General features: G+C 37.0%; 1 protein-coding gene across 2 annotated transcripts in view; it reads right to left on the reverse strand.

Moving 5' to 3' along the window:
• Positions 1–3,251, reverse strand: part of pde1ca (phosphodiesterase 1C, calmodulin-dependent a) — a 42,819-nt gene extending 39,568 nt beyond the window's left edge. For both annotated transcript variants that reach the window (XM_060870058.1, XM_060870059.1), the window contains exon 1: positions 2,780–3,251. In XM_060870058.1, the coding sequence (XP_060726041.1) occupies positions 2,780–2,910 (131 nt within the window). In that variant the 5' untranslated portion in view covers positions 2,911–3,251. The remainder of the gene's footprint in view (positions 1–2,779) is intronic.
• Between the last annotated feature and the right edge of the window lie 11,103 nt (positions 3,252–14,354).

A 14,354-nucleotide genomic window follows, 5' to 3' on the forward strand; every position in this document is an offset into this window, starting at 1 on the left:
CCTTACCAAATCATGTCCAATCAATTTAATTTATCAAGAATCAAGAGATGACTCAAGATCAAGAGTTGAATCAAGAGAAATTGGGGCACCTGAGCTAAGTTGCTAACCTGTTGTTGCTAAGGGTCTGAACACTCATGTACATGTGACATTTCAGTTTTTCCTTTTTCATACATTTTCTAATATTTCTACAATTCTGTTTTCACTCTATCATTATTTGGTACTAAGTATAGATTAATAAGAAAAATATTTAAATGAATGATTGTGGTATCAGGCTGCGAGATAACAAAGCTAAAATAGTGAAGGTGGTCTAAATACTTTCTGAATGCACTGTAGAAGAGAGCGTCTTGTCTATTCTTTTACTACAGCAATTAAACTAGACTTAAACATTTTTTTTTTTCCATTTTTCATCTCAGCACTTCATCTCAAATTATACCCTGTCGAGCAGACATATGGAGAAACTCCAGCATGTATTATATATGCATTATCATAATGACACTGCAGGCACTTGCTAATTTATATATCAGACATGAAAGCTAATAAAATTCTTTGCTTAATTTAATACAATAAATTATACTTATTCAGTAATTTTAAAAAATTCTATTTTTTTTAAATGAAAGTATTCACGTCAACACAAAGGCATGTATACATATTACTAAAGATAGCATGGTTAGTTATCTGTAAAAATAAAATGTATAAAAAAAATTATAAAGAAAATGTAACTAATAATTTAAATTTCTGGTTATTGACTTGAAAAAACAGCACGGAGTAAATGTCACTATGACCACAGTAACTGCAGGCATTTGTATGAGAATATTGTTAAATTTATTTTTTTAATTATATTGTGGAATTGATCAAGGTTTTAAGGACATAAAAGAAGGGACAGGCAAAAAAAAGCCTCAAGACATTTTACCTTCTGTAGCCATAGATATATATTAAACATTTTTTTATTAACAGGTTTCTTTATGACTAATGAGCGGATGATTAATGTATGTCTATCTCAAAGTAAACTAAATAATCAATAATCTTTTATTGTTAGGTCTAAAGCTATACTTCTATTAATCTGTGCATGTACAGTTTCAAAATTCTAAAACAAACAAACAAACAAACAAACAAACAAAATAAATAAATAAATAAATAAATAAATAAATAAATAAATAAATAAATAAATCTCATCACATCATCATCACTAGAACACTAGATAAGCTTCTTATCATTTCTAATCTCTATAATACTAAAAGCAAACACACAAAGATACATCCACTAGCACGTGCACACACATACACACACACACACCTCAGTCTTTAGACTGATCTTAATATGTATCCCTGCCCCTTTTCTCTCTCATTACTTCAACCAGACTTATGGAAGTCTGGCTTTCACTGTGACCCTGTGTGTCATCAGCAGACCCACTTCTCCCAGCATTACCAAGGGGGCCATAAAATACCAACTAGCCCATTAAAAGCATTTAGGAAGGAAATAAAGCCAGCCAGAACATGACTTTGCCCTCCTTAAGCAATCTTATCTGTTGTCCTGTGGCTGGTGTCAACAAATGCAGGAGAGAAACGCAATTTGGTGCAACATGGATGATGGCTTACATTTTACCACTCTATCAGCATTAGCCTGACTTTATAGCACTGCTGATGGGTCGGCAAGATTGTGAATGGACAAATGACAGCTCTGTGGAGACTGGGGTCCTGCAAAAGAATTTGCTAGGCTAAGCCAAGCAATGGTGTTTCTATGGCAAGTTAGTGTTTTTAGTCATAACCTAACATTAAAATTTTAGTCATCCCCTAACTAACTAATTAGCTAACTAATTATTAATATTGTAATATTAATAATATTTTTGTTAGATATTGTTTTTTTCTATTTATTTATTTCTTTATTTTGCAAATAGACCATTGCAAATAAAAGCACCTGGATAAAAAGAATACTACCCCGAAACATGGAAACACACATGGATCAGTCTTGAGGCTGTCACGACACAAGAGCGTGTGCAAACTCACACACACACCCACACACACACACACACACACACACACACACAGCCCATACACACATACATTCATAAACACAGAAAATCGCACATAGGCTGGATTTTCAAAGCAAAAATTCAGGTGCCTACAGAAATTCATTTTCTTCTATTCATGTCCTAATTTCCTTGTTGAAATTAGATACATCCTTATTACGGTTTCTTTCATGATTTAAAATAGTGTGCAGGTGTAATCTGGATATTACCTCCTTCTAACTCCTTAAGTATAACAGAATGCAACAGACATGAAGCTGCCATCAGTGCATGTAACCCAGGCAATGTCTTTTACATTTTGCTCGTTTCTACTACATGACTACATTAGACTGTATTTCTGTGGAGATCAGCAGATATTGTAATATGTCATGAATTACCATAATTAAATTCTGGTCAGTGGAGTTTTGTTTAATTTAATTTTTAAGAATAAATTTGGCAGTTAAATTCAGGCTAGCCTTAACATAGAGTTAACTTTGTTTAGATCAACTTAATACTACAGTGTACTGAATACACATATTATCCATGTCTATGATTAATTGGAAGCATTATAACGGATTTACCTCTCAAAAGTGACGTATGCAGTACCCTTGCATACGTCATGCAATAAAGCATCTTTTACTGTAATTATAACAAATGAAAATTAACTGAGTGAGTGATGATTATGATTTGCCTGACGTTTATAAACCTCCATTAAAAAAGAAAGAAAAACTGAAACACATAAATCTCTACAGAAAAAAGTGCAAAAGCTGTACTCACAGTCCTCTCAGTCTCAGCCAGATCTTCTCTATCTGCTCCGGCTGTAGATACTTCAGAGAATTGTTCTCAAAATCCTCAATCTCCTTGGTGGGTGATTCCATGTCAAAAATGTCAACCAGGCAAAACGACATGAACGTGGATTATCCGATGACCAGAACAGAGCCAGCAGCAGAAGTGTTGTTCCAAAGTGGAAGTGTGAGCGGGCTACAGCCCGAAGTCTGTCAGAGTGACAGCTGGAGACTGTCCTTCATTCTCTCTCTCTCTCTCACTCACTCACTTTCTCTCACTCTCTGTATCGGCAGGCAACCCTCTCGGCAGGCTACGCTAAGAGAGTGTTTGTCACCAGCTCTGTGGTCAGGTGTGAAGTGAGAGAGAGTAAGAGCTGTAAAGTGCCATGCTTGCTCTGACGAACACAATGCAGAAAGAGGAAGAGAGAGAGAGAGAGAGAGAGAGAGAGCGAGAGAGAGAGAGAGGGAGAGAGAGAGAGAGAGAGAGAAGACGGAGGGGATTAGAGCAATGCTGACGATCTATGCATCAATGAGTTACTAGTGTATGCCTCTGCCATAGCCTGCCTTCTGCCAGAGCAGGGACACAATCAATGCACACTGAGCACAGAGCACACTGTTTGGGGTGGCAGAGAGCGAGAGAGAGAGGGAGAGAGAGAAAGAGAGAGAGAGAGAGAGAGAGAGAGAGAGCGAGAGGAAGAGAAAAAGCACAGCACTCTGACACTGAGTGAATAGTAGAAATTATTGACTGTTTACATTCGTGTGTAAATGTGTGCGACCGAGACTTAAAAACTACAACATGAATCTGTATGCCTGAAACCAACAACATCAACTTATGGATTCTTTTATTCATAATGATAAAAACATGAGGAAGGAAATGATTCATCACCTTGATAAAATGAAAAAACCTTGACTAAAATAAATGAAATAAAAGGATTCATTAAAATAAGAAGTGCAAAACAAGCCAGTTGGGCTATAATCCTTTCAACATGATTTTGCAAAATATGACATAATATAATTACAGGAAAATATTCACTAGACATATGCACATACACATTTAAAAGTGTATGGGCTTAAAAAGGCGAGCCAGTCCTCTCCAGAAAATGGCTAAGACAAGAAGAGCATTTCTAAAGAGCTCCATAATGACAGCAAATTGAGCTCCTGACATATGAAAGTGATGACTCAAAGACTGTTAGGAGAAATAGAGACCCTCCATTAGTGTTAAGTGTTAGGCCCCACTTCTGTGGCATGCTTTGTTATGGTTTTCTTCTGTCAGGAAACCTTGAATCTTTATCTTAATGGCGGGAATCAAAACACATTACATTACACCATCTGATCCAGATTCCTCACAGAATTGTTCCCATGGCAAGGATGAGTAGAAGAGGAGGATGGCACTGTTTTAGTCTGCTGGGTCGCCAGGATCAAGAGGGTTTACCTCTGCAGCTCTGGACTGCAAACTCTTCACAGCACAGTGTCTGACTCAGTGACTCCATGGAACAAGTGGAAAACACTGAGACCATATGCTTAAAGGGATATTCCAATTTTTCTCCATCTACTGGATCTATAGTGTATGTGCATGTACCAAGAACAAGAATATCTGACATGCCCTACTCTGCATTTACTGATCACGGCTTAACAAATATAGTGTGTTTTATAGAACGTTATGAACTTTGTAAATTCTGTGTAAAATCTCTGTGTATGGTTTTTTTTTCACTTATGTTATCAGTGCAGCTCAAAGGTAACATGGAGGTGTCTTTATTTGCTCCTAATGCATGGACATCACAAACCAGTGGAGAAGGTCTAAGTCACCAAAATAATTTTTGCACTTGGACTATTTAGCACTGATGGTCTGTAATCATTGTGCACTATATGGCTATTGACTGAGCTCAACAGCAGCTTTTAGACATTCCTGAATTTGATTTCCCCAGCATTCACCCATAAACCACAATGGATAGAGAAATGGTTGAAAAATGATGAAGCGTTCCTTCAAGTTGTCATTTGAACATCTTTGTTGAACCGCCTTTTGCATTTTCCTATCATGGGTTCAGGTCAGTGAGCACTAATTGGCTTATCATGAAGACTGACTGTGTTTATTATGCCTATTGCAGGCAATCTTCCCATTGAACACAGCATCTGCCATACTGGCTTTGCCTGAAATGCACAGGCAACTATATATTTCTTGCTTGGTGAAGTAGGCAGATTTATGTTTTGTTTCATTGGCATCAGAGCTCTTTTCTTATTATTTGTAATTGCCTTGGTAGGTTATGGCTAAGTATTAATATCTATAAGCATTTTCTGATCCTCCATATGGCTTTTCTGTTCAAATGGCATCTGGATTCCTGATTCTTCTGGCACCTTTTTTTGACCCGTTGGTTTCCAAGTCCTCAAAGCTGCTTACTGTAGCTGAACTGACCTGCCACCCTGCTTATTACTTGCTACCCTGCTTCACTAACCTGTGTCTACTTAAAGCACACATCACTGTGCCTTCTATGCCTTAATCAGAACCCGTCGCCACACCTCCCCAGCTATGCCAACCTCCAGTCTTCCTGTCATCTGTAGACAGTCCACGTTCCTGTCTGCCCTGTTGCTGTGCTTCAGAAGCTATGTGTTTTGTTTTGGTTTCTCTTCTAGTCCTTCCTCATCCACATCCTCATTCTCTTTTTTTCCCCTAATTGTTTTCACATTTCACATTGCTTTCAGTAGTTCAACCCCTCTATGTATCTTGTTGGATTTACAAGATCTGTTCCTGCTGGATAAATCTAAGCTACAGTATACTAAAATCATGTATAATGTATTTGTATGATTTATTGTTTTCACAACCCACCTGTTCAATCCATCCATTCTTATGGATTAAGGTAAAGCTTCTCTGTCTGTGTTTTCTTTTTCTTTTCTTTTTTCCTTTTTTTTTTTTTTTTTACCTCAGAATTGGATTATGCAATTAATTATACAATTCACATGCACCCTCATTGCATTCTGTACCACATATACTCATCACACAATACACAATTTATTTTAAACCATTTATGAAACCATCATGCTCAGATTTACATTAAGTAGATTATCTCAGTAAATACTGACAGAGACATGACAAATGCCAGTGAGGAAGCATTATAGATATTAATGGAACTAAGTGAGAAAAATGTTTTACTATGTCTCATTAGGCATTCTGTTTAGCATATAAGATCATTTTTCCTTACATTTATCATGCCACAAGCACTTAACAGTGTGTATATTAAACTACTTTCACTGATGCTGTCCTGTATGTCCTTATTTTATTAAGACAGACACACAAAAGGCAGAAGACATGCGATTACACTCCTAATAGTACCTTTAATCAGAAAAAATACACTGTTGCACCATCCATCGCAAAACCCAGAGCTTCTATGGTTGCACTAGGGAACTGAATCTTTGCAAAAGCAGCACTGAAAGTCACATATAATCGAAAGAAAAAGCACCCAATTCCTGTCCACAAGTATGCACACACACACACACACACACACACACACACACACACACACACACACACACACACACACACATACAAGCAACACTTTTTCTTTCTTTTTTCTGCATGACTCAGCCTTTTCAATTAGCACATGTAAAGTGGGGATACAACCGTGAACCAAGAATAAATAGAACAATTCTCTCTCAAGTGTCACAGGAACTCACTACCCTTCCATCAGACAACTCACTTTCTTCATCTCTATCATCCTCTGCATCCCCCTACTTCCTCAGTCTTTCTGTTGCCCTCCATGTATCTTCACTACAAGGAGCTGAGTATGTGAGGTCAGCATGATGCTGAAGGAATGTCTTGAGAGGACAAGAGAGCACCTTGTGTAAATTATCCAAGTCAAACAATTATTTTCCGTTTCTAATTGTGGAATGGAAAACTCTTTTAATGGCATTTCCTCCTACTCATTTAGGAGATTAGCATTAACCCTGTCATCTCTGAGAGTGAATGTGTGGGTGAGTGTTAGTATCTGTGTGTGTATACAGTATGTGCAGTCTGTGCAGTTCTTGTGGCTTATCTGTGGGGTAAAAAGGGGTGACTGAGGGAAAGCAATTGAGATGAGATTCTGATCGAGGGCTTGAGCTGTGAGCAATTCAATTAACAACAGGAGACATGTGCCAGGTTTCAAACATATGCCTCTAAAATGGATCTGGACAGTGGAAACCTTCAGCCTACAACACAGTCGTGGCTGCCATGCAGGGCTGGTTCTAACACTTTTTTATAGAAGGGGCAATAGGGTACAAAGGCTTTAATAGGATGACCTTGTTGAGGCATTAACATGATGGCCCAGTTGTGGTTGCCTGGGCTTATATAAATTTCAGAAAAAGCAACATAATAGTATTAAATACTAACACAGACAACTATTGCTTGCAAAGCAAAATCAAGATCTTATCAAGTTAGATAAATACTGGCTGGTTAATTCAGATTTATAAAAAGAAATCTACTGACTTCATTTCATGTATTTTCATGCTATCCCTATTAACCAGGTTTAGCATGACGTTATTCCTAGACCTGACCTACTGAACTAGAAAAAGGGTACATTACAGACTACAAAACACTTTGTATAAAGGCTGTACCTCTGTATAAGGCTATCTGCTAAATGTACTTTTCCTTTACCCTAGTTGAAGAAGCTGCTAACACTTCCCTCATTAAATGCATGTCAGGTATAGGTGGAGACAGATACAAGTATAGGTTGATTTTGATTACACACTAGAAAACAATCAAAAAAATTCAATCCAATGTCCATAGTCAAAAAACGCAATGGAAAAACAATGCAAAGCTAAAAACTACATAAACAAAGTCAATACACAAGTCAAAATCGAGAGCAGACCATAAGGCTTGCAACAACACTAGAAAAACTAGGGAAAGACTTTACAACATGTGTGAAAGTGTGTGTTATTATGAAGTGAATGTAATGAGCAAGAAAAAGCAATCAGAAGTCCAGGGAAGATGGGCAGGTGAAAGTGTCATGTGGTTTACAGACATGATGGTTTGCAGCATGCGTTATGGAAAATGAAGATTGCGGCCAGTCTATTTTGTTTACTTTCTGCAACTCAATTCAATCCAATAAGCCTTTACTGTCACTTCAAACAATGTTCCTCTAGGAGCATGCTGCTACACAAAACACAGAGCTCCAAGAGACAAAACAGAAGTAAGTACATAATGCTACATAAATTGCTTGTGTGCAAATGTGGACTGTGCACTTAATAAGACGGTAGTTGGCCTTAATTCCTAATAGCGAAAATCGCTAAAATTGTGCTCTTTCAAGGATTTTAGTTTGGGGGCTTGGAAAGATCAAATTAACACTGACAATTTATCCAGTTTATGTCTTAATGGGATTTTATGATGAAATCTGTCTTGGCTCTCCAATGTTCAGACATCAATATAATATGTGTATTTTAAAAATGGGCCATGGGTCATCAGACAAAAATATAGCTTGCAGCTTACTGAGAAACTGCTCAGTGAAGACAAACACAAAAACAAATTAATTTGTTATTGCAGGTTTAAAAGTGAGAAACCTGTGATAAGGTAAACAAATTACAATCATCTTTCATAATACTGTCCATTCAACACCACAATGACATGCAGTATATTTTGAAAATCTGAAGTCTATTCTACTGATAACATTTCTGGAACAAAATTAAATATGTTAAAATACATTTATCATTAGCCAGTTCTACTGTATTTTTAGTGTGGAAAGGCACACAAAAAATACTATTTGGAAAGAAACACACAATTATTGCATTATAGTATGAAATTTTTAATAATGAAAAGCATGAAAAGCAGTGGAGAGATGCTTGTCACCTTATTTCTTTTGACCAGTGGTGTTTTCATGGCTTTCTCTGTGGCTCGCTGGGGACACATTGTCCACATACCTCTCTGCACACGTACAGACACACACACACATACACACACAGTCTCAGAAAACAGAGCTTATCTGTACCAGAAGTACTTCCTGTGAGAGGATGCCAGATGCTGACCAGTCCAATAGTCTTATTAATCCAGCCTATAGAGGGAATTTCAGCTGAATGGTGCCTGGATATCTTCCCATCTATGTATAACCCCTGCATGACTTATTCACATACATAGATATGCGGGGGTGGGGACAAAGGAAATACAGCCATTGTGCATAATTAATAAACAGCAATAGCATATTTAATCTAGCAGTCACTGCTCTGCCTAATCAGAAATCGATGCTGTACCCTGTTCATTTCACAATTCATATTGCTCTGTAAACTCTGTCAATTGCTCTGTAAACCAAACACGACTATTACTAAAATAATCTCATATCTATTATATTACCAGAATAAACAGCAACACGATTACAGTACACACCATACGTCTATCTTTCCACACTATGAAAGAAATAATCACAATAACTTCATACTATACATGTAGGAACTTTCTAAAAGAGCACAATAACATGAAAAGAACATTACTACTGCAGTATGGATTTCCTGTGTTTTTAGATCTAAAGAAATAAAGACCAGCAAACATTTAAAAAGTAAAGAAACAACTGTTTCTACTTAATATCAGGCACTGGAACTAGTAGGTGATTATATTATGTGTCACTAAGGTTTTGAATACCGATAAAACCCAGTCTGCTTCTCCTCTGCTTCTCTTACCAATGCCACCCTGAGGGAATGATAGAATCTAAAGGTAAGAGTAAAAAACCCAACTGGACAAGCTAATTACCATCCAGCAGGCTCATGTATTATTGAATTTTTAATCCTATCCGAATGGCAGCAGACAGCTCAGAGCTGCATGGTTTGGATGTCTAAAAAGAGCAGGAGCATATTGAGTGACAAACTTCCTCTCTCGTTCTCGAACCCTACAACGTCTTGTCTCCTTTGTGTGCAGGTCAGGGGAACTAAATACTCTCTGGGGTCCCCTTTACGAAATAATTAGATGATGAACAAAGCCTAGAAAAGAAAGGATGTTGATATCTCTAACAAGTGATTAATTGCCCTCATTTCACTGTGTGCCTTTCAGTAGTTTGAATTTTCACGGATGACTGACATCCCTGTTGACAGACTTAGCAGAGCATAGTCAAGCTCATTTAGGTTAACTGGAGATAAATAAGGCTCAAATCAAATGCTTTTAGAAGCAAACACAGAAAAAAAGATTAATTCATTAAAAAGGTGGCATTAATATAAATCTGTTTTTCCCCACCATGCAGAATATGGACTTTCAAAAAAGGTTTAGAGGAACATTACAGTTTTGACACCTCTGCTGGCAGTCTATGAGATACTGTAATGTAGTTGTCATATCATGTTATTTGTGTGCTAATCATCATTCTTATTGAAAACTCATTAGAGAAAGCAAAGCAAAAACAATGCACTTAGTCAGGGATGCCTGGTATAATGGGCTGCCAGGGCATTGATATTTTTAAATAACAAAAAGATATCAATATAAAGTATAGCTAAATTTTCAGCTAATATTTTATCTTAAATCAGATTATTATCTTTCAAATGAAACAGCACTGCTACTGCTAAACGCTTGTCAATACATCTGTAATATATCAACAGTAACAATTGGCTGACCCTGTGCTCTGACCTCAATTTACAAAAATTGGAATATGAGAAGAAAGAATTTCACTGTGCTAAAATGTATATGCGACAACAATAAAGGCTTAATCTTCTGATACTAATGTACCATGATGGAGTTACATACTGAACTTTTTACAGATTGTTTCATCATTTTGTTTACTAAACAGCAAAAATAATTAAAAATAGAGATTTAATGAAATAAAACAACCTAGACATGATGGTACAAAATTTCCACCTAAGAGCTCCATGTTTCCCAGTTTAGTCTGCAGTCCAACTATCTTGCTTTTCTTGCTTTGCTTTGTGTCTGTGTAGGCTTTTCCTGAATTCTCTCATTTCCACCCATACCTGTAGATGGAAGGTCTACACTAGGATACACTAGGCTACAATTAGTTGTATGTGTGTATGAATATATGTTCATACATGGTAAACTAAACTGGACTAGTGTACTATCCAGGGTATTTTCCCACCTTCACCCTGTGTTCTTAGGACAGGCCATGGATCTACCATGATGCTGGCCAGAATAAAGCGGTTAATGAAGATGCACAAATGGAAGACCAAACAGTGTACATATGAATAATGTTGCATTAATCACTGTTGGAGAGAAAACATTTAAATGTATATTTAAGGAATAACACATGAAAGACAAAATAAAGTATATACCAGCAGGTAAACCACCACAAAATCTAGTGCAAAAATACAGAAATACATTTAATCATGATGGAAGCTATTGAAGAGAATCTGTTGCAGCCATTTGACCTTGCTGTGACCTTGACAGTGTTTGGTTCAGTACCAAAATGTAATCAGTTTATCTGCTAGTTACAATGACTATTTCATATTAAACCACTCAGTAGCAAAAGCACAAAAATCCATGGGGAGGTGAGGAACATTGCATCAGGTCAGTACTACCCCAAAATGGAAAGTGTATAATCTGGAGTGTGCTAATCTGCTTATTCCACATCTGATAGTCAACCCTCCAGCTGTGGATGTCTCTTAAAATAAGTACTAGTGAGAGAGACAAATGACAAGAACACAATGTAGCTCATAATTACAAGTAAAATAGTTCTATTCACAAGATCTCATGGACTGGTGTGAGCGGTTTCCTCTCCTCAGTGATTGAATGCTGCATCTAGCACTCGCCCGCTGTATATCCACCTCTGTATTAAGCACCATGCTATTTCTTTCAGGCTGCTGCTACGTGAATGTCCTTGCTTGTCTTGTGCCTGTCAATAGATGATGTGTTCAGTGATAAACCCCCACTAGTATGTTTGTTCAATAGAGAGGTGTTTGTTGACGAGGACACCTTGTCCTTGTTCATTTGAATCATGAATTATCTTTCTCCACCTTTGAAAGACCTTGGCAGTCATGCTAATGAGACCGTGTTTTCACAGGGAATCTACCATATCACCAAAGTAATTGAGTGCCAGTTCAGAGGAAATGCTTAGAATGGGAATCAGGTCTGGGCTCATATGTGTGTATACGTGTGTTTAAATAGGACAGATTTACTCCAGTTCTCCAGTTCTCTGCAATGCAAACATGATAACATTACATTTAAGAAGATAAATTATTCTTCTCTGACCATCATTATAGCTAAATGTACTGTGAGTCTGAGTACAACCATAAAAAGCCAGGGAATTGATTTTTGATTTTCAACCAGTGGTGAGAGAAAAAACACTTTGAATGCTCAGTTGTGCAAACCATGAACAAAGAATGTGCACTGACACACACACATGCACCTACACACACACCTCTGACTGATTTCACTTTCATTCTGGACCTAAAGTGGATGGATCTAGAGTAAAAAGGAGAACCAGACTGATCTTTAATTGAGGTCATTGTTCAGGCTAGTGATTATTCAATGAGCAATAGTGCTGCAGTTTCACAGGATGTATAGCGGTTTATCTAAGAACACTGTAGCACAATTCATCACTGAATAGAAGTCAAGCATGATATTGCCACCCAATATTTTACATACAGTACAAATATATATATATATATATATATATATATTATGATTTAATATGTTTAGTGTGTCAGTGTATAACAAATACATACTCACACACAGCACTAACAATTATTTAGGTCTGTATAGTATTTGCATTCTCAGTATAAAGTAAGTATTAGTTTTATTACATTTCAATCTCATTCATGAGATTCTGTATATCCCATCTGACAATCAAATGGAAGCACAAAGAATTACTGTGTGTGTTTAAGCACAGCCCAAATATTATACACTATCACTTTCAGGAAAATGTTAAATGCATATAGTGTATTGAGGTAACATTATTACATCATTGACTTATGCAATTTCTACCATAATTCCAACACTCTAAAGAGCATGGAAGAGCTCTATCAGTATAATCCCCTGTAATCTGTTTTATGTGTGCTCAACTTAGCTTAAATCCACACCCAAAACCCAGCCAGTTCACTATATTGGCTATGCTTGGACTGGCTTCATACTCTGTCCCTGAGAGTAGGCCTGGCCTTTAGATGCTCACTCAATTCAAACCTCTGCTTTCCCTCTGCTCATTTTCCCCAGGGTGGTGGCAGTCAACTGGAAAATTAGGTTTCTCCACTAAAATAAGCCTGGTCTGCCACAGTCCTATCAGAGAGCTGGCAAAAGGTTCCGCTAAGAGAGAGACGATAATCAAGAGAAAAGCCATAGAGAGCAAGCACATTAACGCCAAGCCATTTGGGTGAAATGAGAATGCTACACCCACCTGTGTGAACGCTTATGCGTTCTGTTGAAGATTTGAGTGCTTCAGATTGGGAAGTGGGGAGGAAAAGCAAAGGTCAAATCATCCATAAGTTAGCAAAGAGAGCTATCTGCAGGAGTAACTGCCTGGTAATGACAGACGAAACCTAATGAAAGATTATTCTGTCACCATGCTGTTGTGAGTATTTCCATATACATTACAGATGGGTTTTGTATATTTCTTCATTTACTTTTTTTTTTTAGATTCCATGCATTGCAAGACAGTAACACAGTGTCTTATCTCAAGACGGCAACATCTGTCTGCATGGCCAATACCTCTAATATACTTTATGAATTCTGCAACAGCACAGCAGTGTTATCTCAAAGAACACACAAATTGCACTAGCCCTTCTGGCTTATATGAAGCATGCCATAGAAACCTTCAGGCAATAACCCATACATCCACTCTAGAAGAGGCAAGAAGAGGTGCTGTTTCCTAAAAGCTACAGACAGCCAAATGCATCACAGCTGACTTTACATACAGAAGGCACAGTTCCATTGCAACACATCAAGAGAAAGAGCTGTGGGTTTACTATGTGTAAAGAATTCTAGGAAAGGAAAGATTTCTATTCAGAGCAATCTAAAATTGTGAAAATAAATGTCATTGTAATTCAACTTAATAATAATCAATAAAATAAAATAAAATTCCTTTTATCTAGAACGTATAAAGAAAGGTCTTTTTCAGAAATTGAGATCTTCTGTGCAGTTGGCAACAGAGAGTGTAACCTTCTGTGAAATTGTCCTATTACGCAGAATGGACAACCCAAAGGTCATGATGGGTCTACCATTTAGAATTTTTAGATAAGGTCTTAATATCTCATAATAATAACTTGGCATTTGGAGGAACAGATGTTCCATATCATCTGTAGAGGAAAGTTACCAAGACAATATTCTTTTTACCACATTTTGCAGATCACACCAACGGTGTTGAAGTACCTTATTTTCTTTGAGCATCATTTATTTTAATCTTCTATATTATAGTATGACCTGTATTATATGTTTATTGAGTTTGAATTACATTAAGAATCTCTCTATGCTTAAATTTAAAAGTTCCTACTGTATACCTTAATGTAAAGGTCTGCTTTTCATTATTAAGAGATTTCTGATTTCTGTTGCACTGAATCGCAGTGACTGCAGTGTGACATCACCATTCTTATATAGACACTCTGAGAAAGGTCGCCTGGCTCCCTGACAATGTCTTCATGAATGCAATCCCATGGTACACTCTTCATCTTTACAACGTTTTTTCTCTGAGCTG

The sequence above is a fragment of the Tachysurus vachellii genome, chromosome 5 (assembly GCF_030014155.1).
Source record: "Tachysurus vachellii isolate PV-2020 chromosome 5, HZAU_Pvac_v1, whole genome shotgun sequence".
NCBI classification, from domain to species: domain Eukaryota; kingdom Metazoa; phylum Chordata; class Actinopteri; order Siluriformes; family Bagridae; genus Tachysurus; species Tachysurus vachellii.